Raw genomic sequence first — 23,060 nt, 5'->3', positions numbered from 1 at the left:
TTATCAATTTTAGGCATAGGGTAACTGTCTTTGGGGCACGCCTTGTTTAAGTCTGTGTAGTCTACACACATTCGCCAGGTGCCATTCGGCTTTTTAACAAGCACCACATTTGCAACCCAATCTGGGAAGTAACATTGTCGAATGAACCCTGCATCAAGTAATTTTTTGACTTCGGCGGCTGCCGCCTGACCTCTTTCTTCACCATGGTTCCGCTTCTTTTGCCGTACCGGCTTCTTTTTCGGATCCACAGCGAGTTTATGTACTGCCAGATCAGGACTAATGCCTGGCATTTCATGGACTTCAAATGCAAAGATGTCCTTGTATTCTTTCAACAGGTTGTGAAAGTCGTCACCAAGGTTTCTCAGAGCAGTCGTCCCAACTTTGACTGTTCGGTCAGGACGTGAGTCGTCTAAGATCAGGTCCGTATGCTCACCAGCCGGCTGAGGGCGGAACTCATCCGGCCGCTCCTCTGCCAATGATTGCTATTTTCTTGCTTTTCTTGCGGACTCTGTCTGGGACGCTTTTCTCTTTTTGTCGCCTGTTTCTTGAACAGGCGCACTCTCCTTGACATTGTCAAGGTCTGTTTTTTCTCCACTTGACCCAGTGGCCATAACAGTGGGCTTGACATCCGAGAGATAGCACTCTCGGGCCATCCTCTGATCTCCCCTTAGGGAGCCGACTGTTCCATTATCCCTCTCAAACTTAAGCAGCATAAGAGACGGGATTATAACAGCCTTGGAATTATTCAGGGTTGGTCGACCCAGAATCATGTTGTAGGCCGAGAGTTCCTCTACTACTAGGAACCGGACTACCATGTGTCGTCCTTCCCCTTTTTCGCCCAGGCGAATGGGTAAATCTACTCGTCCCAGTGGGTGGACGACTCCTCCTCCAAACCCTATTAAAGGATGGGAGGCCGGATGTATGCAGTCCGTCTGATATTTCAGTTTTGACAGACATTTGCTGCTGATGAGATCTGAGGAGCTCCCGGTATCTATGAGGATTCGGCCAACTCTCTGGTTGGCCACTTTACATTCAATAACGAGAGGGTCGTCATGCGGCCCCCTTACCCCTCCTAGATCCTCTTCAGTGATGACAATCTCAGGGAAGGTATATTTTGACGGCCGTTCTTGGTGAACGGAATTCACATCTAACCGCCTTATATTATCCTTATTGCCCCTAATAGTGGGGCCGCCTCCTGAGAAGCCGCCTGCAATGGTGTAGACGACTGCATCATCTGTATCGGAACTGTCGGCCTGTTGATTCTTTTTGGCCGACTGCTTTTTTGAGGAAGTGTTCCCCGTAGATTTCTTGACATAAGTGTCAAGATCACCTTGATCAGCCAAGCGGTCTAGGTACCGCATGAGACTGATGCAGTCATTGGTGTGATGACCAACGTCATCATGATAAGCACAGATTTTATCTTGGTTCCGGTTGTTTGGAGAACCCTTCATGGGGAGCGGCTTCTCAATTGAGAACCGTCCCTTTATTTCTTTTAGGATAAACTGGTTATCCTTGTTAAACACATACTTTGGGGAGTATGGTTTGAATTCTTTCTTCTTTTTCTGAGCCGGCTGTTTAGAGGAATCAGCCGCCCAGACCTCTTTTCTTTTCTCATCTTTGTTGGACGACTGTTTCTGTCGTCCCTCTCTTTTGTCGAACCTCTTCCCGTCCGACTGTTTTATCGTACACAGATCAGTCGCCTGTATATAGGCTTCTGCTTCAATCAAGGCCTCTTGAAGAGTCGCCACCCTTTTTCGAACTAAATCAAATTTGAAGGTAGACCCGTCTTTGAGACCTCTAAAAAAGTCAGTATAAGCTACCTCATCCGGTAACCCTTGAATCTGTATTCTCATCAGGTTGAACCGCCTGATGTAAGAACGAAGCCCCTCCTTCTCGCCCTGCTGAATTGTTCCCAAATCAAGGGTCGTTTTCTTCGCAGGGATGTTCATAGCGAAGTTGGAGGCAAATAAGTAAGCAAGCGTCCTGAAGCTGTTTACACAACCAGTCGGCAGGTTGCCGAACCATTGCTGTGCAATTCCCTTGAGAGTCGCTGGGAAACACTTGCACCAAGTGGGATCATCCAACCCTTGAAGGTACATCAGGTTGGTGAATGCCATCAGATGGTCTTCTGGGTTAGTAGTGCCGTCATAGGCGCCTACTAGAACATTTTTTACTTTGGCCGGCTGAGCGGCTTCAGTAATTTCCTTGGAGAAGGCCGACGGCTGTTCACCAAGTCTAAGCAGCCGTAGCTGCCAGTCCATAGGTTGGACGTTTTTTGCTGCAGGTCCACCAAATGGAGGTGGCTGCATAAAATACTGTTGTTGCGGCACAAATGGTAAGTTTGGTACCGCCTGGGCACTATGAAAGCCGGACTGACGGGAGGTGCCGCCTGACTGACTCTCATGGTACGACTGAGTATGCCTCATCGAGGCATTTCGCAAACTGTCCTGAAAATTTGAAGTAGAAGCCGACTCTGATAATCGGTCACTCTTCTTCTGCTCTAGCAGGAGCCGAGCATCTGTGAACGTTTGCTTTGACCCGTCCGCCTGAATATGACGAACCGGTTTCCTATTTCCCGTAGGATAACGGAGTTTTGTGAAATCAAGAGCAGGTGGCTCCCGCTTCTTGGATTTAGGATGAGGAGTCGCCTCTCGCCCTTGAACTGGCTTCCTCTTCAGTGAAGTGGAAGGTTTCTTGGCCGACTGCTCTTTGACTGAAGCAGGCGGTTTTTTGTTGATCAACTCTTGAATCTCTCCCTTGAAGTCCCTCATGAAGGTCATGAGTTCGTTCCTTGTGATGGGAGCAGACCCATCAGTCGGCTGTTGCCGAGCAGGCGGTGCGCCTGCTGGCTCGCTTCCTGTTTGAAGATGCTCCCGTTCCCTCCTTTCGGTATGACGGGTACGTCGGGCCCTTAGGGTCCCGTCTGGAGCTGTATGAGTTTCAACTTCAAATTCACTTTCGGTATCATGGTCCGACTGAACTTGAGGGTCGTCTAGGGGACGCCTCTCTTCTGGAGTCGGTACAGACTTGGATGCCATCTCTGAAGTACTCTCCCCACAGACGGCGCCAAATGTTTCGGGGTTTTCTGATGTCCTGCGGGAGAGTTACAATTCCGAGACTGGAACCGGACGCCTGTACCTGCAAAATAACGGAGACTCCTGAGAGCTCCGCCTCCAACGGTCAAGTTAGTACCTGATTAAGGAGTAATTAATACGGAAATTAAAGTAATAAGATCTCTCTAGGTGAGAATGCTTAGTGTTGGTAATTTGCGTCGTTAGCGAGATTAGCCGGTTGTTGGTGTTCTGTAATAACTCTGTTCTTCTCTGTTTGATTTCTTGATTTCTCGATTGCTTAACTAATGAGGATTAATTAAGTATTTATAGCCTTGAGAAGCGTGCCACTCTCTAGGTTTAAGGTAAACCTAGGGCTGATCGGGCCTCTAGACTGGATTGGGCCTGGATGGCCGGTTTTCCCATTTGGCATGGGTGGACACGTGGCGTGCCTTGATTGGTCCGTAGAGGACGTATCTGTGATTGACACGTGGCAGACTCCTATTGGCCTTCGTGAAGGACCCGTGGCGGAACCTGGTTGGTCCACTTGTCAGACGGTGATTGGTGGATAAAAATCCCCTAATCACCACTCACTCCTGAAGAAGAGTCGTACAAGAATTTCTTACTGGGTAAATTACAGGGCTTATAAGCATGTTTGGTTGTAGTAGGTGTACGCTTGTATTAGTTAAGTTTTTAATTATGCGCAATGTAGTCTTTTAAGTTTTTAATTATGCGCAATGTAGTCTTTTATGTTTAACATGTAGTCACATTTTTGTCATTGTGTAGTCACATGTTTCTGAATTAACTTTGTCAGTATGCTTTAACTTTAGGTCATTCATACCGACATGGTGTAGTCACTTTTGTTCTGAATTCACTTTGTCAAGATTTGTCATTGTCAACTAGCATAGTATACCTATTCCGTGGCTGAAAATTTGAATGCTTTAGTTGGTGTGGTCATTCAGATTTGTAACCACATATTCATTTGATTTATTTGCTATATATAGTAGGCATGGCACATATCCACAACCACACCAATTCAGAAAATTACAATATTAATACATGATGTATTCCAGACCATCATCAAGTTCAAGTTCAAGTTCATCTTCTTCCAATAATGAAGAATATGATCAACTCGTTGATGAACTCTTCACATACCAACCCACATCTTTCCTCATGCCCCAAACACAATCCCAACGTACTTCAAAATCACGTAGAGGGGGTACGAACAGAAGAGATTGGGAAATGGGACATGCCAGGCTGTTCAATGATTATTTTTCCGATAATCCTGTGTACAATACCACCCAATTTAGAAGAAGATTTCGTATGCAACGACCTTTGTTTTTACGTATAATGAACAAGGTCGTTGAAGGTGATGTTTACTTCCAGCAGCGTAGGGATGCAACTGGAAAGTTAGGCATATCACCTATGCAAAAATGTACAGCCGCGATACGAATGTTAGCCTATGGCATGGTTGCAGACGCTGTTGATGAATACGTTCGAATCAGTCAGTCAACCGCTCGAGTTGCCCTACAACGTTTTTGTGCCGGGGTCATTGACCAGTTCGGAACCGAGTACATGCGAAACCCTACAACTGATGAATTGGCCCGGATACTGCATCAAAATGAACTGCGTGGTTTTCCAGGCATGATAGGCAGCATTGATTGCATGCATTGGGAATGGAAGAACTGTCCAACGGCTTGGAAAGCGCAGTACGCCGGTAGGAACAAGAAAGCAACGCTAATACTGGAAGCCGTTGCGGATCAGGATTTATGGATATGGCATTCCTTCTTTGGTATTCCCGGATCTTGTAATGATCTTAATGTGTTGTACCGTTCACCAGTGTTCGATGAGGTTCTGCATGGTCGAGCTCCTCCGGTAAATTTTACGGTTAACGGCCATGAATACAACATGGCTTATTATTTAGCCGACGACATTTATCCGAAGTGGGCAACTTTTGTTCAGGGTATCACATTCCCTCAACTGGCCAAAGATAAAATGTTCGCTGACCACCAGGCTGCCGCTCGAAAGGACGTTGAAAGAGCTTTCGGTGTGTTGCAAGCTCGATTTGCAATAATACGAAAACCGTCGCTGGCGTACGATGAGGACATACTGCGGGACATAATGAAAGCATGTATCATTATGCACAACATGATTGTTGAAGATGAGCGCCACAACTACACTCGAGCCGAAGTTCTAAGAGCCTTCTACGAAGAAGATCAACAAGAATCAACACCAGCATCAACATCTACAACGCCACCGTTTGAATTCAACGTAGGCCGACCTACCAACTTTGATTTCAACGCATTTCTACAGCGAAAAGCTTCCCTCCGTGACAGAGAAATTCATCTATCTCTGAAACGTGATTTAGTCGAACATATTTGGCAACACTACGGGCCACGTAATTAGGGAGAAATTAGCACGACTTAAATAAAGCCAAGTACTATGGCGTAGCTACTTTTACTTGTTGTGTTTATTTTATTTCCTAAGTTTAATTACGCATGACGTTGCAAATGTAATTGGTTTCTAGTATTGTACCGCTTTTAAAATAAATAAAAACATTTAAGAAATTTTGAGCTTTTTTTAAATTTTTTTTTATATAACGTACTTAATTTTACGACAAATTTTAACGATAAAAAGGACAAAAATAAAAAAAATAAGTTACACAAATTTTAACTAGTTTTTATTTATTTGGAGTAACATTGTTAAAATATAAATGAAATAAATAAATAAAGAAGTGTTGTGTAGGAGAGAGAAAGTAATGGTGGGGTATTGAAAAAGTAAGAGAGAGAGAGTGGTGGGTGGGCAATTTTTTTGCTCACCATTGGGAGAGAATATGTGAAAAAAATTTGCCCATGAGCAAAACTTATTTCTTGAGAGAGAAAGTGGATAGAGAGAGAGTGGGTGAGAGTGGTCTAAGTTCTCTGAAATTGACAAGGAAGCAACTTGTATTTTTTCAATATAGGAAGGAGAGTGAAGCAAACAATCTTCCCCTAAAAAAAAGCAACAATGGCAACGACTCTTGCTAAACTCAGAGCCGGCGTTCAGTCCGCCATCCGCCGCGCCCGTTCCTCCGATCACATCAAACGCTCCTTCTCTTCTTCCGCCCACAATGACGTTGCTTGTAACTTTCTCTCTTCCCTTCCTTCTACAAATTTCACCTTCAAATTCGCCATTTTTTTTTGCTTTGTTTTGAATACCATTTTCTGATATTTATACATTTAAATCGCAATTTTTATTTATTTATTTATTTTTTATTTTTACGGGTGGTTACTCAATTTATTCAAGTCTGCTTTCATTATTCTTTAGGCTAACTTAGCTTAAGCATTTAAGCTTTATAATTTCAATAGAATTGGGGGTTTTAATTAAATTTCGTTTGTATAATATGTTTCATGGAAAAAAAAAAGAAGTGTTGATCATCTTTGTTTTATTTTTAATTTTATTGAATAAGAGGCTATAGAAGCATTGAAATGGGAGAAAATTACTTATCTTGGTATAATTAGTTGTACAAACATGGCAATGACTTCAGGTCTTCTAAGATTTTAGTTAACTTTTGAACTGTGGTGATCTTAGTTTTTTAGCTTGACTTTCGCGAAGCCGAATATCTCTTAGACTGGATTTCACTAATGTAGTAATGTATCCTTTGATTGACTGAAAAAATTGTGTGAGCTAATCTGATAAAAAAAATAAAAATAATGTTCTTCGTAATAAAAACACAACCATCTTACATAAGGTGCCTAAAGCAGTCCCTTTTCAGTCCATTTGCAGAGAATTAAACGCCTTTTTTAGGTTGTCGGGGAAATAATTCGAGGTTTAAGGGAAGGACGAGGGTGGAAAACAGATGGTTTCATGGGAACTACCTTTTGCTATGGCAAGGCTAATTCATCTAAAATGTTGCAACCTCAACCATCATTTTTCCATCACTATATCGTAGCATATCTCAAGCAATTGAATTTGATTTGATGAGTTTGTTAACAAATTTAAAGACTGGTGTAAATGTTTAAGCTTAGTAAGGTTTGGAACCCAGTTTAAATTTTCCTAGCCAACCTGGCTTCCAATATATTTGTATTTATGTGGCTACATCTTTTAGCTTTTTGAGTAGGGCTTTGCATTCTCTTTTATTTTTTTAGTGCAAGAGGTTATTGGTATGCTTCTATGAGTTCCATCTCCTTTAGCTTACAATAGATTTGCATTGGTGTTGTAGGCGATTGAACATGGCTCTAAGACACTTTGCTATTCCTAAAAAAAAAAAAGAAGTAATCACTTTGCTATTAAAGAAATTGAATGCGCAATTGTACTTTATAACCTTACCATTATTTTGTAGTCCTTTTTTGTTTATTATTTTTAAAATTTGGTTTTTCAGTTTCATTTATACTCTACCCCGCTACATTATTTTTTGTGTGGGTATGTGAAAGAGTCCTTGATAAAATAAAAAGAAGCATTTTGAAGGGGGTAAAAAAATATGCGATGATTATTTTAGAAAGTTGATAGGAATGATTTAAGAAGTATACAATATACCTAAAGAATATGAGCATCAAAATTTAAGAATGGGATAATGCTTAAGATTAAATGAAATTTGGAAAAGAGAAAAACAAGAGATCTTAAGATTAGTTATAATTTGTTTACTTTGATTTATGGGTTAATTATTATAATATTTTTAGTTAAAATTGATCTACATATATCTTATGCTCCGATTTATGGATTAATTGTAAGTTGTTTCCTTTATGCATGTTTGTGTGAAGGTTCATCTACGGATACCAATTGGGTAAGGTTCTTCAAGCTCAATTTTTAGATAATTATGATTGTTTGATATATTTTTTAGATAATTATACTCAAATTCAACTAAAGATAGATTTACAATCATAAATTACAGGAGTTATAATAAATTCTCATGGTAATAGTTATAAATTATAAGTTTGCACTTAAATTCTATAATTTTTATCTAGAATTTTTCTATTTTACATTTTTACTACCCTTATGGTAATGAGAATGTTTATTCCTTTATATATATATATATATATAACTCTTTAAATTCAACTTACTTAAACGAGTGCAAAGAGAAGCTTTTAATTGGGAACGGAGGGGGTAATGCACTAATGTCTGATTTCAAACTAATTGGCATGGAGGGTGAATACAAACAATGTTAATGTTATCTAGTTGTCATGTTCTCTATCAAGATCTAAATAACTCCAAGATATATTACCTATAAAATAACAGGCTAGACGAGATTTTATTATAGTGTGGGTGCCTAAATAATACTTCCTCCGTTTTTTAATAATTGCAACACTTCCCTAAAATGGAAATATCACAATACTTGCAACACACTATAATTGGAAAGTTATATTAGAGAAAATATGTACTATTTCCCTTATTTAAAGCACATGGCCCACTAAATTACACTCCTAACATCCACTTACGTCATTTTTAAAGTGTATTATATCATGTGAACCCCACATTTCTTAAATACCGTGAAAAAGTGTGTTTTGCAACTATTTAAAAACGGAGGAAATATGGTGTTGTATCTGAATATTTATGAAGTTTAGGAGATGTAAAAAGCTTTTTTCTTTTATTTTAATGAGTGCAATAGCTTTCTTTTGTGATTATATATTTTCTTTTTCTTTTTTTTTTTTTGAAAGGATGATTATATATTTTCTTTCAAATTTACATCTTAGACACAATTTCTGGTAGAATATCAATTTTACTGTGATTATCTGTATGTTGAATAGGATGTTGGTTTCATTGGAATGGGAAATATGGGATCGCACATGGCTATGAACCTTTTCAAATCAGGATTCAGAGTTTCTGTCCATGATGTGTAAGTGTCTGTGATTGTGTCTGTGTTTTCCTTCTTGGCTGCGTGAAGTGTTGCTCAAAACTTGCAATCATAGATTGGCATGATAACATGACCTTAACGCGGTATGAAGTGGCTGAGAGATCCTGAAAACCTAACACAGCATTAACACAAATCAAATTAAACCAGAAATAATTGATACATTCATTATACTACCTCCGTTTCATATTATTTGCGACTTTGGTGTATTATAAAAAATTCTAAAGTTGCAAATAATGTTAAACGGAGGTCGTATTATACATTTTAAATTACCTTCTGTTTCATACATCAACACAATATAATATACACTAACACAACCTCTTACCTCAATTGCTGGCTCTAACTTTGTCACTATCTTTGTTTTATGTAACCAAAGAAAACTTCCTTTTGATGTGCTAGTAAATACCTCCACTTTATAAATAAATTGATTTTGCAGGATATAGTTATAATTTTGTTACTGGAATGGTTGACTTGGTCTGTTCTCTTTTCAGCTCATTTCAGTTCAGCTCAGCTCCAATCAGTTTAGTATCTAATTTCCTTCTCTCATAAAATATTCAATTCATTTCAGCTCAAATTAGTTCATCTCACCTCACCTCAGTTCAACTAATCAGAACACACCCTAATATTTCTGGATAAGAGTGTTTTATGTGATATAGTTACATAGTGAAGTACCGAAACTATCAATTTGAGGCACCTTGTTGAATACTTAATGTAAAGAACCAAATGTATAGAGAAACATATGTTGATATCTGTACTTATTTTGTTAGCATTCTTGTATATAGCAATCGAGCTGCAGTTCAGCCATTCTTGGATAGGGGAGTTCCTGTGAAGGAAACACCTATGGAAATTGCAGAAACAAGTGATGTTGTAATTACGATGCTTCCTTCATCCGCTCATGTGAGTGACTACTAACTAGTGTGTGACCTGTTATTATGAGTGTTTTTTATTCTTCTCTAATACAATTTTTTCTGGCGAACAAGTAGGGATTATATAATACTAGGCTTAAGGTAGTTGCTAATGACTATAGATTAGACTATTAGAGTACATGATTCTTAATTGTTTCACTTGCATGACACTTCAAACTGCTCTTCCCCATCTCAATTTTCAAAGGTTGCTTGTGTTGCTCTCGCTGCTTCCACGGAAAACTGCTTTTCTTTATTTCCTGTGGCTTCTAAGATATTTTTTCTCTAGCCTTTTTGTTGGAGGCCAAACTCGATACGAACTGTCTACATGAGGGTTCCCTCAACAGTTAGGTGCTAGTTCAAGGTTAGAATTTTAGTTCAACCTGAGTGGTAGAGAGCTATATCATATGATCAAATCTTACTAATTTATTGTTCACAATTTAATCACTATTCAAGTATTAGTAAAGGATCCATTTAAATTAAGGAATCTTTTCTGATTGCTATTTTGTGATATACTCTTTTTTATGACCAGATCATATTTAAAAACAATTGGATGAAGAAAAAAAAAAAAAATCAAAAAATGGAAAATTTTGTAACTTTGAGCATTCTGACAGATTTGCCCAATACTCAAAGTATGCATACTATAGGAATCACACATGGAAAGTGTGGAAGTTTTAGAGTAAAGTTGTGAAAGTCATTTTAGTCATATAAACTCATAGAGAAGGATCCTTATAATATCAGTGTTACAAGGGACAAGTCTGACCCACGAATCGTGAATGTGGTTTGTTCGTTCTGGAGCGTGGAACAGACGCGACTCAGAGTGATGGAGGTTTTGGCCCAAGTTGTGGAAATGACAACCTAATTTCAAAGTTTAAGTTTATGTTTTAGTGATTTCAAAGCTTTTGAGAAGGGAAGATTGAAGACGGGCCAAGCCATTCAACATTATAGAGGAGTGAGAAATAAGAAAATTGAATAAGAATAATTTTGGGCTTAAATTTTAGACCCCCACATGCTATTATCTTTCTTTTATTAATAATTTATTTGGACCCACATTTTGTTATCTGCCTTTTATTTTTTAATGACTCTTTTTATTATACAATATATAAGAGTTTTTTTTTATTTATTTATTTTTTATTTTATTTTATTTTATTTTTTATTTTTTATTTATTTTTTATTTTATTATTTTATTTATTTTTTATTTTATTTATTTATTTATTTATTTATTTATTTATTTTCCAGTCATTATATTAGGTATTGCATCTTTTATAATACTTAGTTACTTCGTATATACTTGTTTATATATATTGATGGGTTATTTTACTTCATTCAAACTTTAGTTACTACAATGAAAATATGGGAGTATTTTTGAGAGAAATTAAACCCAATGTACTAGATTCAACAAGGTATTGTTCTGTGTATCCGTTTTTGTACCCTGTTTTGAATCTAACCCTGTCCCATGTAATCTTGCTTTATATTAATTCATATACTTACTTAGAAGGCAAAAAAAATTCTTTGTTAATTATCTTGTTGATTTCAAAGATATTTGATGTCTTTTTTCATCGTAGCCATTCTTTTACAAAATACTATGAATCATTTTTAACTGAAGTTTTGATTTAATGCTGGAGGCCCTGAAGCCGATGTTACTTTTTTGACAATGGATTTATTTAGCAATGTAGTTAGTCCTCACTTGCATGTCCCTTCTTTTAGACCACTTTATTGCAGAATTCCTTTCAAAAATTTCTTAAAATATAATTCTGGAAATAGCCTTTAAAGTGTTGTCACTTAGAATAATACTAGTTTTTATTTTTATTTGTTTTCATGAAATGAGTCAAGAATCAAGGTATCATGAAAGAACAGAGTACATTCGTCCTTAAAGACACATACCAAATGAAACAAAGACTAGTTATACCTTCTATTAAAACCTTCCCAAACAGCCATATCATCATATTTAGCATTGCTAATTACATTGCCATATATTCAAAAACTTCGGAGGTGTGGGAACTTTTGCTTTCCTCAAAAATTGTTGCTAGCTTGCCAAATGTAGCATGTCAATGCAGCCACCATTTTAAGTTTGCAGAGAAACTTTTTCATCATCACCCTGTATAAGTTTTGCGAAAGCTAAGACAAATTGTGCCTGTCTTGGTCTGAAAGATCAACAGAATATTTCCAACTAAAATCAGGAAGTGAGAGTGGATCTCAAGGCGTTAGCCTAAGGAAAGGTACACATTTTTTGCTGCAGAGTAAAATCCCTTATACGGAGTAAAATATTAATTTATCTCACCTGTATGATGGGTTGAATGGCTTTCAATTAATGCTTAATTCATTTTGGAAATCATCATCACAATTTGAGAAATATTTTAGTTTGTTTTCATTTTTATAAGTCAACCCATCTGTGTTCGTGCTATATCATGACTCTGATTTCACTAAGTTTTTGACGCTATAAATTCCTTCTTGCTCTAAAATGTAGCAAGATTTTTGTTATTCCAAATCTCCAACTTTTATGTGTGTCCAAATAATCTTTATGTGCATACAATGGGAAATTTATCGAGGTTATTCTATATTTCTATGCCTTGTTCAGGTTATGGATGTTTATACAGGGCCAAATGGCTTGCTTCATAGTAGCAGTTCTGTACGACCTTGGTTGTTTATTGATTCCTCTACAATTGATCCGCTGACGTCAAGAAAACTCTCCCTGTCTGTTTCTGGCTGTGCCTTGAAGGAAAAGCTAGGTACATTAAGTTAAACTGTTATAAAATTCTTAAAAAACATTTTGTATAAACTTGTGTAGATAGACAGGGTTTTGACGACTTAATGAAAAAACATTCAGGTCTTGGGATTTGGGTCGACCTGTTTTGTTTCTTAGTTATCTTCTATGACTCATACATCTTCAGTCTTGCGCTTTATCCCTTAACTCTTTATTCTCCTATTTTTTCTTTGGGGGTGGACCATCAAAAGGGGAGGGTGGGGGGGGGGGGGAATGGTTTCTGACTTTCAGAATATTATGTAGTATCTGTTTTTTCCCTTTTAAAGGTTTAAGTCAAATATCAAGGATAAAAGCATTCCCCCTTTATTTTCATTCTCTTATAGTCACTTAACTTGTACCTTTTCTGTATTCCTCCTTCATTTAAGAGGGAGAAGATTTAAAGTAGGTGAAGACTTTTTTGTATGTCTTTTTTTTGGGAGAAGCTCCATACATGTGACTTGTGAGCCATGCACAAAATAGGAAACACACATAGTATAAATAGTAAAGTACGGGAGCATCAATTAAAAGTTACGAATATGTTAATAAAACCGTTCTTAGTTGTAATTGTAGAAAAACAAAATGTTTCCCTTACTTTTTTCATCATACAATGCTCTTTTTACTCACCCTTTACCTTCCTTTGGTATTATACATAAGGTAGCTGCAGCAAAGCACTAAGCAATACTTAGTTTGTCAGTGTCATAATATCATCCTATTACTGTTTGTAATACTATCTTTTTCATGTTTTGTTTTTATCTTTATATTATACTCTAAATTATCAAAAAAAAAAAGAAAAAAAAATCTTGAGAGACACCTAATGCTTCTCTCTCATCCATTGTAAATCCATTGATGAAAAGAGCTGATAAACCACTAAAATCTCTTCTCTTTTATTGTCAAAAGTTCCAAGGTTTCATTTTAATTCCTCTCTAATTAAAGTATCAATTTATGCTGGAACCACACCACACTGCTGTCAAAACATCTTCCCAAAGAGTATTCTGTTTCCATCTCTTTATTTAATCCCAGGTAGATCGTAATTAATGGTGAGACTTCTGAACATCCAAAAAGACCAAAAAACTCCCATGCTATTTCTCCTTTTGACAACCAACCAAAGCAGCATGGTAGATACATGTAATGATAATGATTAAATTCAAACAAATAATTTCTGAATGTAACAATATTTGTTTGTTTTTGATCTCCATCACATCTGCATGAATATGGTGTATTCTTGTATTGAAGCTGCTCTTATGTAACTATAACCTTAGGAAAATTTAGCTTTATCATTGGCTATCTTGGCATACTTCCATGCAACAGCTTCCTCATATCTTGCTGCCCTTGATTTTTTGCAGTAGAGATCTCACTGTTCATTGTTGAAATTCTTTTTATGTTATCTGTAATTAAGAGAGATTTTATATAAAGGAAGTAAGGGCCTGTTCAGCTTAATTTCATTTCAGTTTAGTTCAGCTCAGCTCCAATTAGTTTAGTCTAGTTCAGTTCCCAATTCTCTCTCATAAACAATTCATTTCGACTCTATTCAGTTTAGTTCAGTTGTTTTTAGTAAATCAGAACAGGCCCTATCTTCAGATCATCTATAATTTGTTGGGTCAATTAGGCTTTTGGACTTTTGTTGCTCTATGTAGTGTTCTCAGAGTGATACTAATTCCGTTCATTTTATTTTGGAATAAAATGACATGTTCTGCCTGGCTAATGTATTATGCAATTACGCTGATAAGTTTAGCTTATTCTATTTATAGGCAATAGAAAAGTTGAGCTTATAGTCAAAGACTATAAACTCCAGATAAATTTATTCAATTTGGTATAAGATGTTGCCAATCTATATAGGTGGCTTACTTTTCCTTATTACTTCTGTTTGGATGTTTGTACTTCTGTGTTCTTGTGTCTGGTTGTTGTAATTCCTTCAAATTATTGTAGGTTGCCAGGAGAAGCCATTTATGTTAGATGCTCCTGTTTCTGGTGGTATACTTGCTGCAGAAGCTGGATCATTGACCTTCATGGTAAATTTTTTTCCTACCAACATGTGTGCTTCATTTGCTATGAGCCTATGAGTGCTGCTGAAAATCTTGGTAAAAAAGCTATTATGGCCTCATGATTGGGCCTTACTTTTGGTCCTTGAATAGTTAAATCTCTTTTAATGTCCTGGACCCGAGAACATGATCTTGTTTTATTGTCCAATGTTTTTCAATCCGCTATCTGGTAAAGGTTTTGGTTATTAGTTCATGTGGCATCATTCTTCCCTGTGTGGTCTATCCTTACTACCGATTAAGGCTTATGTTCTTGTGTAGGGGTTCAGGGTTGGGGGATGATGTGTTTCTTTCCCATCTCCTGCTTAAGGAGTTAAGGCAATAATTAGGGTGTTTTTCTTTTGAACAATATGTATAGTAGAAGCCTTAAGGCTCAAAATCTTACTTTCAACATATAGTAATAGAAGACAAGATTAAATCAAACATATATACGAGTAGTAAACATGGAGCCTGAATATCACGCTTAGCTACAATTAGATCTTGCTGACAAGCTTCTTGCATGCATATTGATAAGTTTTTAAAACAGTACATAATGAGCAAGGAAAGGATTAAGTTTGAACTGTTAAAAAAAAGTTTTTATTTTGTTCACATTAGGTGCATGTTTGGTATGAATTGTGCAAAGAGAATAGTGAGGGGTAGGGCAATGTTAACTGCTACCAATATTAGCTATTTGATACAATTAAGGAAAGGAATTCCTTGTATCATATTGGTGATTGATGAGGCTAGCAATTTTGTTTGGACGAGTAATTGTGGTTGGTTTTTGTTGCCCTTGTATCAAAGTGTGTTACCCCGCCTCTTGCCATTTCCATCACTTATAACACTATACCAAAAATGTTCTATGTCACAAGTCTATTTCCTTCATAATTTATTTTAGCAGCTTCAGCGATTGGTTTATTCCACTCACGAGCTATAAAAAGCTTTCATTTTCTTGGTTAACTTATTGATGATTTTTTCTTTCATTATATTGACGTAGTATAAAAAATGGATTCAGGTAGGAGGCACTAAGGAAGCCTACCTGGCAGCAGAACCATTGTTTCATTCCATGGGCAGAGCCTCAATCTATTGTGGTGGAGCAGGAAATGGTTCAGTAGGTTCTTCCTTTTATAAGCTCTTCTCCATTAGTCTATTTTTTATTGGCACAGTGTCTCCTTCTTTCTTTGGAGTATCTCTTTGATCTTCGTTATGCTCATATTTAGGGACTAAAAAATTTATGTGTAATGTGGTATTTAGATCGTCTCGTAAATTGTTTAATTTTTGTGACAAAATAAATTATTTTGAAATAAACCCTTCTAAATAACTATGTTTTATGTGCTAGAGTAATCTTTCACTGATCAGTTGCTCACTATTTGTTTTCACGCCTTCAACAAGTACTTATGAGACTGATTTGAAAGATGATGCATAATGGGGATGACACCATAGTTAGAACTGTCTTTGGTGATTTTGTCTATCATTCTGATTTCATTAAACTATTTCTATCTTATAAAAACTTATTTGTATCCTTTTTAAATTAAACTTTGTTTGCAAACTCTATTTTGGATGATTTGTACATGCCTTATGCTCTCTCGAGTATGGCAAAACACTTCTTGCACTTCTGCTTTATTATACATTGTCATTTTAAATCCAAAATTATCTGATAAAATTCTGGGGTGTTACACTGTAATGTAATGCACCATCCTCTACTTAACCCACATGTGAGAATGATATATGCCAGGCGTAAGAAGGAAAGTTTTTAGATTGCAGCAAAAAGTGTCAGCAAAATTTATTCGAGAAGGATGCCTTGGGCAAGGAGTGAGGAATTACAATTATTTGAGGGGAGTATACTGAATTGTCTGAGTTGGTCCTATAAATGAGGAAGTTGTTGGAAAACGTAATATTGACTATTAAGTGTTCCGTATTTTCATTCTCTCTTCATAAGTCGTGTTCATCATTGGTGATTTCATAATATCAATTAATAGATCTATCAGTTCCCACTACAGCGTTACTCTTTTTCTGCTTAAAACAGTGTTCTTACACAATATATATATATATAAAAAATATTAATCCCATTTCATAATAGACAACTTTCTCTTGGATGCATATAGGTCGCAAAGATATGCAATAACCTCGCAATGGCTATTAGCATGATTGGAGTGTCAGAAGCCCTCACCATTGGTCAGTCTCAGGGAATTGCTGCGAGTACACTGTCGAGTATATTCAACTGTTCAAGTGCTCGTTGCTGGAGCAGGTATTAAATCTCTCTTGAATGTGTTTTTGTAATGGGTATTAACAAGTATTGGTCTATTATAAATATCTCTTGATTGTTTGTGTTGTATCTTCTTTTTTATTTTTCAATTGCAGGAAGAAAAATAGCCAATATAGGATTTTTCCAATTGATGTTTAAAAGAATTAACAATTATTTTATTTCTTGTTACTGCATTGTGTAAAAGTAAGACCCTCAACTTCAGAGTTACCACTATTATTTTATTTATTTATTTTCCAATCATTTGAGCAGTGAGCACTATAATGACTAGACAAATTACTGTCTGAATCCTTCATCTTATGTCAATGGACCGATGCTTCAGAACTATGTTAGTGCAAGGTAATTCAGAGGTAGACTTGCATGCGAACTACTGAAGTTTTCTGCACCTCCCAGTGGGCAACTCTTTTGGTTGGTGATTGAAAAAGGTGTGGTCTGAAAGATAAAAAAAATATCATTTCGTTTCCGGTTGTGGCACAGATTGTCCCTTGTGATCTTTCTAGGCAGCAGCTCCACACGCTTCAAGAAAAAATGTCTGGCATATCATGGAATTGCCACATTAAATCCAGATTGAAGGATGCCCCTCCAACTTTCCTAGCCCTTAGCTGATTGCAGTGTCATAATTGCCACATCAAATCCAGATTGAAGAATGCCCCTCCAACATTCCTAGACTCCTAGTCCTTAGCTAATTGCAGTGTCATAATTGCCGTGTCATTGTGCCTACTTGTTTTTTACATCCTGGGTCTGCCTTCTCTCAAGGTTTCCATACCCACTATGCCAGCACTCTCTCAGCCATATCCTCCACTGCGCCATAGTGTCTAAATCTAGCCTAGGGATAGCCGTTTGGAGATGTGAGAGCTACCAATAAATTCTTTCTTGATCCTCATGCTTAACTAATAACTATTGAGGGGCCATTTGGTTTGGGTTTTTCGTGAAAGGGAAAGAAACTTGTCCCTTCCTTAATCCATACTGAATTCTTTCAATTCCTCAAATCCCTCTGCACTCATCAGCATTCACATTTTAGATAGTGCACACGAGGGTACCATGTGCTTGGAGCTCTCGCCTCAAAACGTTAATTATTATTATTATTATTATTATTATTATTTTTGAATAATATAGGATTCTAGTGAACATAAAGCCTATGAAGCCTATATGACACACTCAATTATTCATTTGGGTATGCTATTGGGATTCTAAGGTAGAAGAAGGTTTGATACTAATTTTGTGTGTTAAACACCATAAAATTTGTGACGATGGTGCGATTCCTTTAAGTAAAAAACGAGGAACACAAGCTTCATTAAAAGAAAAGGGTAGTTGCATAATTGAAATATATGTTGATCATATTTGTTCTTTCTCATCAGTACAACCACAAGCCATGTATAATTTTCAAATCCCCCAATGTTATCTTTGTTAGACTTAGATAAACTATCTATGTGCATGAAATATAATATATGAACAGTTCTTGTTTATGAGGAACTATCTATTTTGCAATTTTTTTTCTTTTATTAGTACAAGGTTTAATCCTATCTTTATTTTCTTCATCTCTTTTCCTTAGAAAACACTCATGCCAGTAAGACAACTTTCAAACAATACAAGTATAAATTATAGTCAAAATACCTTTTTCCATTAAATTCAGGTAGATCGGGACTCAATATCTCTTTCTTTCTCTTTTTTTTTTCCTGAATTCTCCTCAACTAGATTCACTAGTGGCCATAATTTTCGACTTTCCAACTTCTCTATGTGTGCTTTGCATGGTTATGAGAAAACTGTGTCTGTTCCATCGTAGTGCCAATTATTTGGTTATAGAAATAATTGGTATCAGCCATTCATCATCTCTATTCTCACTATTGTTTTAAATTGAATTCTACGGAACGAAACATAGTTCTTGATGTCTTAATAAGAAATTCTATAGCATCAAGCTTCTCTTATACTTTGAATAGATTTTTACCAATAATGGATCAACAGGGTGTTTTAGGTGTTTTTTGGTCCCTCGGGAGAGTTATGGCACCAAGACTGGTCCGACATGATTTGTACCTCAAAAAAACAAGGAGCTCCTCCTTCGACGATCAAGTTAATATTGGTCGTAGAAGATGAAAAGGTGCGGAAAAGGTAAAAGTGAGATCTTCTCGGATTCCGAGATCAGGTGTTTTCTCTGATGTGAGAAAATGTAGGGTTGTTGTAATAAATGAATTTGTCCCCAAAATAGGGGGAAAATCTCCCTATTTATTGGGTCGTTGGGAAATGTTTTGCGGCGTTCTTGGAAATTAGGCCTTGAAGGGCGCCATTCTATTTGTTATGTGAGGCTGACACGTTAGACCCATCCAAGATTGACACGTGTCCCTCTCTGATTGGACCACGTGTCTAGGGTATTTTTACCCTAAACACCAGGTATATCCCTTCCATGCCTTTATCTGCTAGACCTTTGCAGACCCACAAATTAGATTTCCGGAAGCAGATAACACATCTTGCAGAGGTGTACAGTGCATGAATGCATTGCCTTGCAGAAGTCCTACATTTGGCAGTACTTATATTATACTAGATGAAGCCCGTGCGATGCACGATTTGTTTGAATTTTTAAAAATTATATATATATATATATATATATATATATATATATATATATATATATATATATGTGCTAAAATTTGTTATATATTGAGATAAAATTCCTGATATCAAAAGATAATATTTTATATTTAATTAGTTTAAACTGGATAATCTCATTTGCCAATTTTGCTTACATGCCACTTAAATTATTTAAGTCTAAAATAAATTAATAATCTAGTATTTAATTGACTACCATTGAAATTTATTATCCTACGTGGCGCGCTGAAAAAATTAAATCCTACGTGGCTCTCTAAAAATTCGAGAAAAAACTCCTCTTTATATATACATATTAGATTCTCTGCACGAGCACACTACTCTCACCTTGTTGTTGTCTTTCATGTTATCTTAGTTGTCAAATTTAGTTTTTAAAGAAGTGGACATGGTGTAAGTGGGGTTTCATATTTCTTAATGGCTTCTACGTATGAATATAGAAGAGTAATATTTACTTGGCTTTGTTGAGTAAGTCATTAAGTTTCTAATTACTTTGTGAGAAATATTGCAACTTTGTGAGAAATATTTTTCCTTTCTGGTAATCCCTGGAACTTTTTGATTAAAATACTTCAATAATTTTCTTATATGAATCATAGTATATTTTGAGCTTCTGTTTTTGTTTTTTCATGTGTGATGTTTTTTGTAATTAGCTATGGATTGATGCTTAGTTTTGTAATATGAATTCATGTTTCCATTTATTTCCGATTCTTTCAAGCATCTTCAAACCCCATAATGTTAGTTTCAATTGTAATCCTAAGTTTAAATTGGCAAAAAACATGTCTTCACATACAATATGGCTAACATGGGCTATTTACAGTGATACTTACAACCCAGTGCCCGGGGTGATGGATGGGGTACCTTCGTCGAGAAATTATCAAGGGGGTTTTGCATCTAAGCTCATGGTATGTAGATATAGATAAGCTAATTGTTCTACTTTACGTTTTCAATCTTTGATCATGTTCTTTGTTCTTATTGAGCGATCCATATGATTTGCATGTGCAAAAATTAACTTGTGCACAATCATTGACCAAATGGACTTGCTATTGAATCCATAATTATTTTATAGATTGCTTAAAGATGTGGTAAAATTTTGACTATTATTGTAGGCAAAGGACTTGGATCTTGCTGCTGTTTCAGCAAAAGAGGCAGGTGTCAAACATCCATTGACTATCCAAGCACAAGAAATGTATGTCTTATTATATCTTGTGTTAGCTTCAGTTCTTATGTTGCTCATATGACGAAAGCAGTGATCAAGTTCTTAGTTTGCAATATGATTTTGGTTTTGCTGGATCTTCCGTTTATATTTCTAACTATGAATATCTAAAACGTGCTATTTTCTCTGCATAAAAAACCATAAAATAATTCTATTCCATAGTTATATTTCTGGTCTTTTTTCTGCTCTCTTAGTAAGATATTTTTCTTTCAAGACACTATTTCAGAGATGACTGGCCCCAGAAAAAGCTGCCCTTAAGGCGTCACATTCTTTAATGTGAGCTATGGTTCTCCTTTTTAGGTGGTCATGAACATTTTTAATTTGATTTATATCCTGAAGTGGAGAAAGAATTGTAAAGGTGAAAGTAGTGCGAGTATTCTTTGTGTATGTTTTGTGTAATTCATGGGATTAATGATCAGTTAGAAAAAAAGCTTTTTTCTAAATCTTCACTGCCTTAATGATATCTTTCTTCTTACCCAGCAGTTTATTAGTCCCTGTCTTTACGTATATCATTTGCCTTTATGTAGTTTTAAGATGGCCATGCTAAATTTTTGAAGTAATTATTTCTTGGATAGGTGCTATGCTTGTTAGAGATACATTTGTTTTTATTTAGACAGGATCTGTACCATGAATATATTCCTTGGTCTCTTAGGCCATGTTCACTTCACATTATTTTTACGGAACTGAAATTATTTTTATAGAACTGAAATTATTTTTGCTGAACTAAATTTTTTTTTTTTTTTTTTTTACTGATTTTCTATTATATTTTTTCTCTAAGTTTACTGATTTGAAGTGAAATTATTTTTGCTGAACTAAACTTATTTTTACTGAACTGAAATTAATTTTATAGAATAGAAATTAATTTTATTGAATATTATTCTTTTAAGGTGAATCTGTAAAGTGAATAGGGCCTTACTCTATAGTATTTTTAGTTTTTATCTGTTTATTTCAACTTTCCAGTTAGCAATGTCTTCATTTTGTGCTCGCTTACATAAGCACCCAATGGACTCTAAACTGATTTTTAAATACTAAGTTTTATATACCTACTTCTTTCATGTTTGAAGTTCTGGCAATCCATAACAAAAAAAGTAAAATCTGAATGATTCAGTTTTATTTTGGTACAGATTCATTCATGTAATGCCCATGGCAGAGCTATTATAAGTTGTTTTTGCCTCTTTTCTCCTGGCTCTGTTATATACAGTAATATTTAGATATGCTTCCTGAATCCTGATGTCCTTAAGCACAAGCCACTTTAGTAAGATGAACTTTACTATTAGCAGATTCATCATGGTTAGTCCCTTTTTGGATGGTATTTTGTTATAGTGGTTTCAACAATTTGTCTTTGGTCATTTATTGATATATCAACTAAGGAGGTGATTGATGAAAAACACAACGATGATTCTTTGATTCACATGCTTGTAATGTATCTTTTCTTTCTTTAGATACTTATGGTTTTGGAGTAATTGGCCAGTTGGTGTGCTTATTTAAGATATCCTGCTTCTGTAATGCTGATATATTTTTCTTTTGTTTTTCCAGATACCATGAACTGTGCAGTGAGAACAATTCTGCTAAAGATTTCTCCTGCGTCTTCCGCCATTATTATGGTGGAAAGGATGAACCAGTCAAGGAGTAGCCTTAAGTCTGAATCTGTTGGTGATTATTTGTATCACATGTCAGTAAATTTGCTCAGAATTTTAAGTACAGTACTTTTCTCACCTATGGTTATGTGTATAAACTAGAGCAGACTTCAAAACTTTCCAACAATTAAACGATATATTATTACTCTAGAATCAATGTATAGCCTAAATCTTGCTTTGTAACTTTTGATCCTGAACTCATATATTAGGTTAGGGCATATAATTTATTTTTGGGAAGCTCTAAAGTCTGCGTCCAATACAATTAGAATTGAATCATTGTCGTTTGTAAATATTAAGATACGTTCAAAATAGCTCAAGATTGTCAGTTTTTGGGTTTGGTTGTAGTGTTTTACTCAATATCTCATTACTTAAAATTTGGTATTGAATTGATGTATTGTCGTAGGGTTTATTTAAAGGGTTATAAGGTAATCCAACTATAAAGCTTATTTCAAGGGTTATTTAAAGGTTTGCAAATTGCAAACCAAGTGTGCGTGGTTTTGAGGTAATGAGAAATAAGACAATAAAGGAAATTGAGCTATGGTTTATTGGTTTATGCTTATGCATAAGTCTAGAGAATTGGGCGTGTTGACTAAAGTTAAATATGGGCATCGTGTTGCGTCAGGCCGTCGCAGGCAGTGCCTGGGTGGGGCTCGTGCTGGGTTGTGCCGTGTCAAATTTTAGCACACCTTAACCCACGGCACGACCCACGTTAAGTTTATATAAATAATGTTATTAATTTATGTTTATGTTAATGTTAATATATTTTTTTTTTTCGAACAAATTTAATTTAATTAAGTTTATATAAATAATTTATGTTT

The 23,060-nt window shown here is 35.9% G+C and overlaps 2 protein-coding genes across 4 annotated transcripts; both read left to right on the top strand.

The window, feature by feature from the left end:
• The first annotated feature begins 4,109 nt into the window (after positions 1 to 4,109).
• Positions 4,110 to 5,456, top strand: LOC110684123 (putative nuclease HARBI1). The gene has a single exon (XM_021860880.1). It carries the CDS (start codon positions 4,110 to 4,112, stop codon positions 5,454 to 5,456), a length of 1,347 nt encoding a protein of 448 aa, XP_021716572.1.
• Positions 5,457 to 5,799: 343 nt separating this feature from the next.
• LOC110702117 (probable 3-hydroxyisobutyrate dehydrogenase, mitochondrial) lies at positions 5,800 to 22,567 on the top strand. 3 transcript variants are annotated; one of them, XM_021879871.1, is made up of 11 exons: positions 5,800 to 6,171; positions 7,790 to 7,812; positions 8,774 to 8,862; positions 9,660 to 9,774; positions 12,358 to 12,508; positions 14,449 to 14,531; positions 15,550 to 15,645; positions 16,640 to 16,782; positions 20,210 to 20,294; positions 20,499 to 20,578; positions 22,142 to 22,567. In XM_021879871.1, exons 1-11 carry the CDS (start codon positions 6,057 to 6,059, stop codon positions 22,236 to 22,238), a joined length of 1,077 nt encoding a protein of 358 aa, XP_021735563.1. In that variant the 5' UTR covers positions 5,800 to 6,056; the 3' UTR covers positions 22,239 to 22,567. The 3 variants fall into 3 exon arrangements, with proteins under 3 accessions (XP_021735563.1, XP_021735509.1, XP_021735635.1); XM_021879817.1 differs by having other exon boundaries at positions 9,645 to 9,774; XM_021879943.1 differs by lacking the exon at positions 7,790 to 7,812 and having other exon boundaries at positions 6,034 to 6,171; positions 9,645 to 9,774.
• The last annotated feature ends 493 nt before the right edge of the window (positions 22,568 to 23,060 follow it).

This window comes from Chenopodium quinoa, unplaced genomic scaffold (genome assembly GCF_001683475.1).
Source record: "Chenopodium quinoa cultivar QQ74 unplaced genomic scaffold, ASM168347v1, whole genome shotgun sequence".
In the NCBI taxonomy this organism is placed as follows: Eukaryota; Viridiplantae; Streptophyta; class Magnoliopsida; order Caryophyllales; family Amaranthaceae; genus Chenopodium; species Chenopodium quinoa.
Note: the sequence above shows the minus strand (reverse complement) of the source record. Positions and strands in the feature narration are given on the sequence as shown.

Bases quoted from the DNA above. Each gene is read 5' to 3' on its own strand.
- LOC110684123 (XM_021860880.1), top strand. From the start codon at position 4,110: ATGATGTATTCCAGACCATCATCAAGTTCAAGTTCAAGTTCATCTTCT.
- LOC110702117 (XM_021879817.1), top strand. From the start codon at position 6,057: ATGGCAACGACTCTTGCTAAACTCAGAGCCGGCGTTCAGTCCGCCATC. The intron at 9,775-12,357 runs GTGAGTGACTAC...TGCCTTGTTCAG, and splicing joins TGCTTCCTTCATCCGCTCAT to GTTATGGATGTTTATACAGG. The intron at 12,509-14,448 runs GTACATTAAGTT...AAATTATTGTAG, and splicing joins TGCCTTGAAGGAAAAGCTAG to GTTGCCAGGAGAAGCCATTT.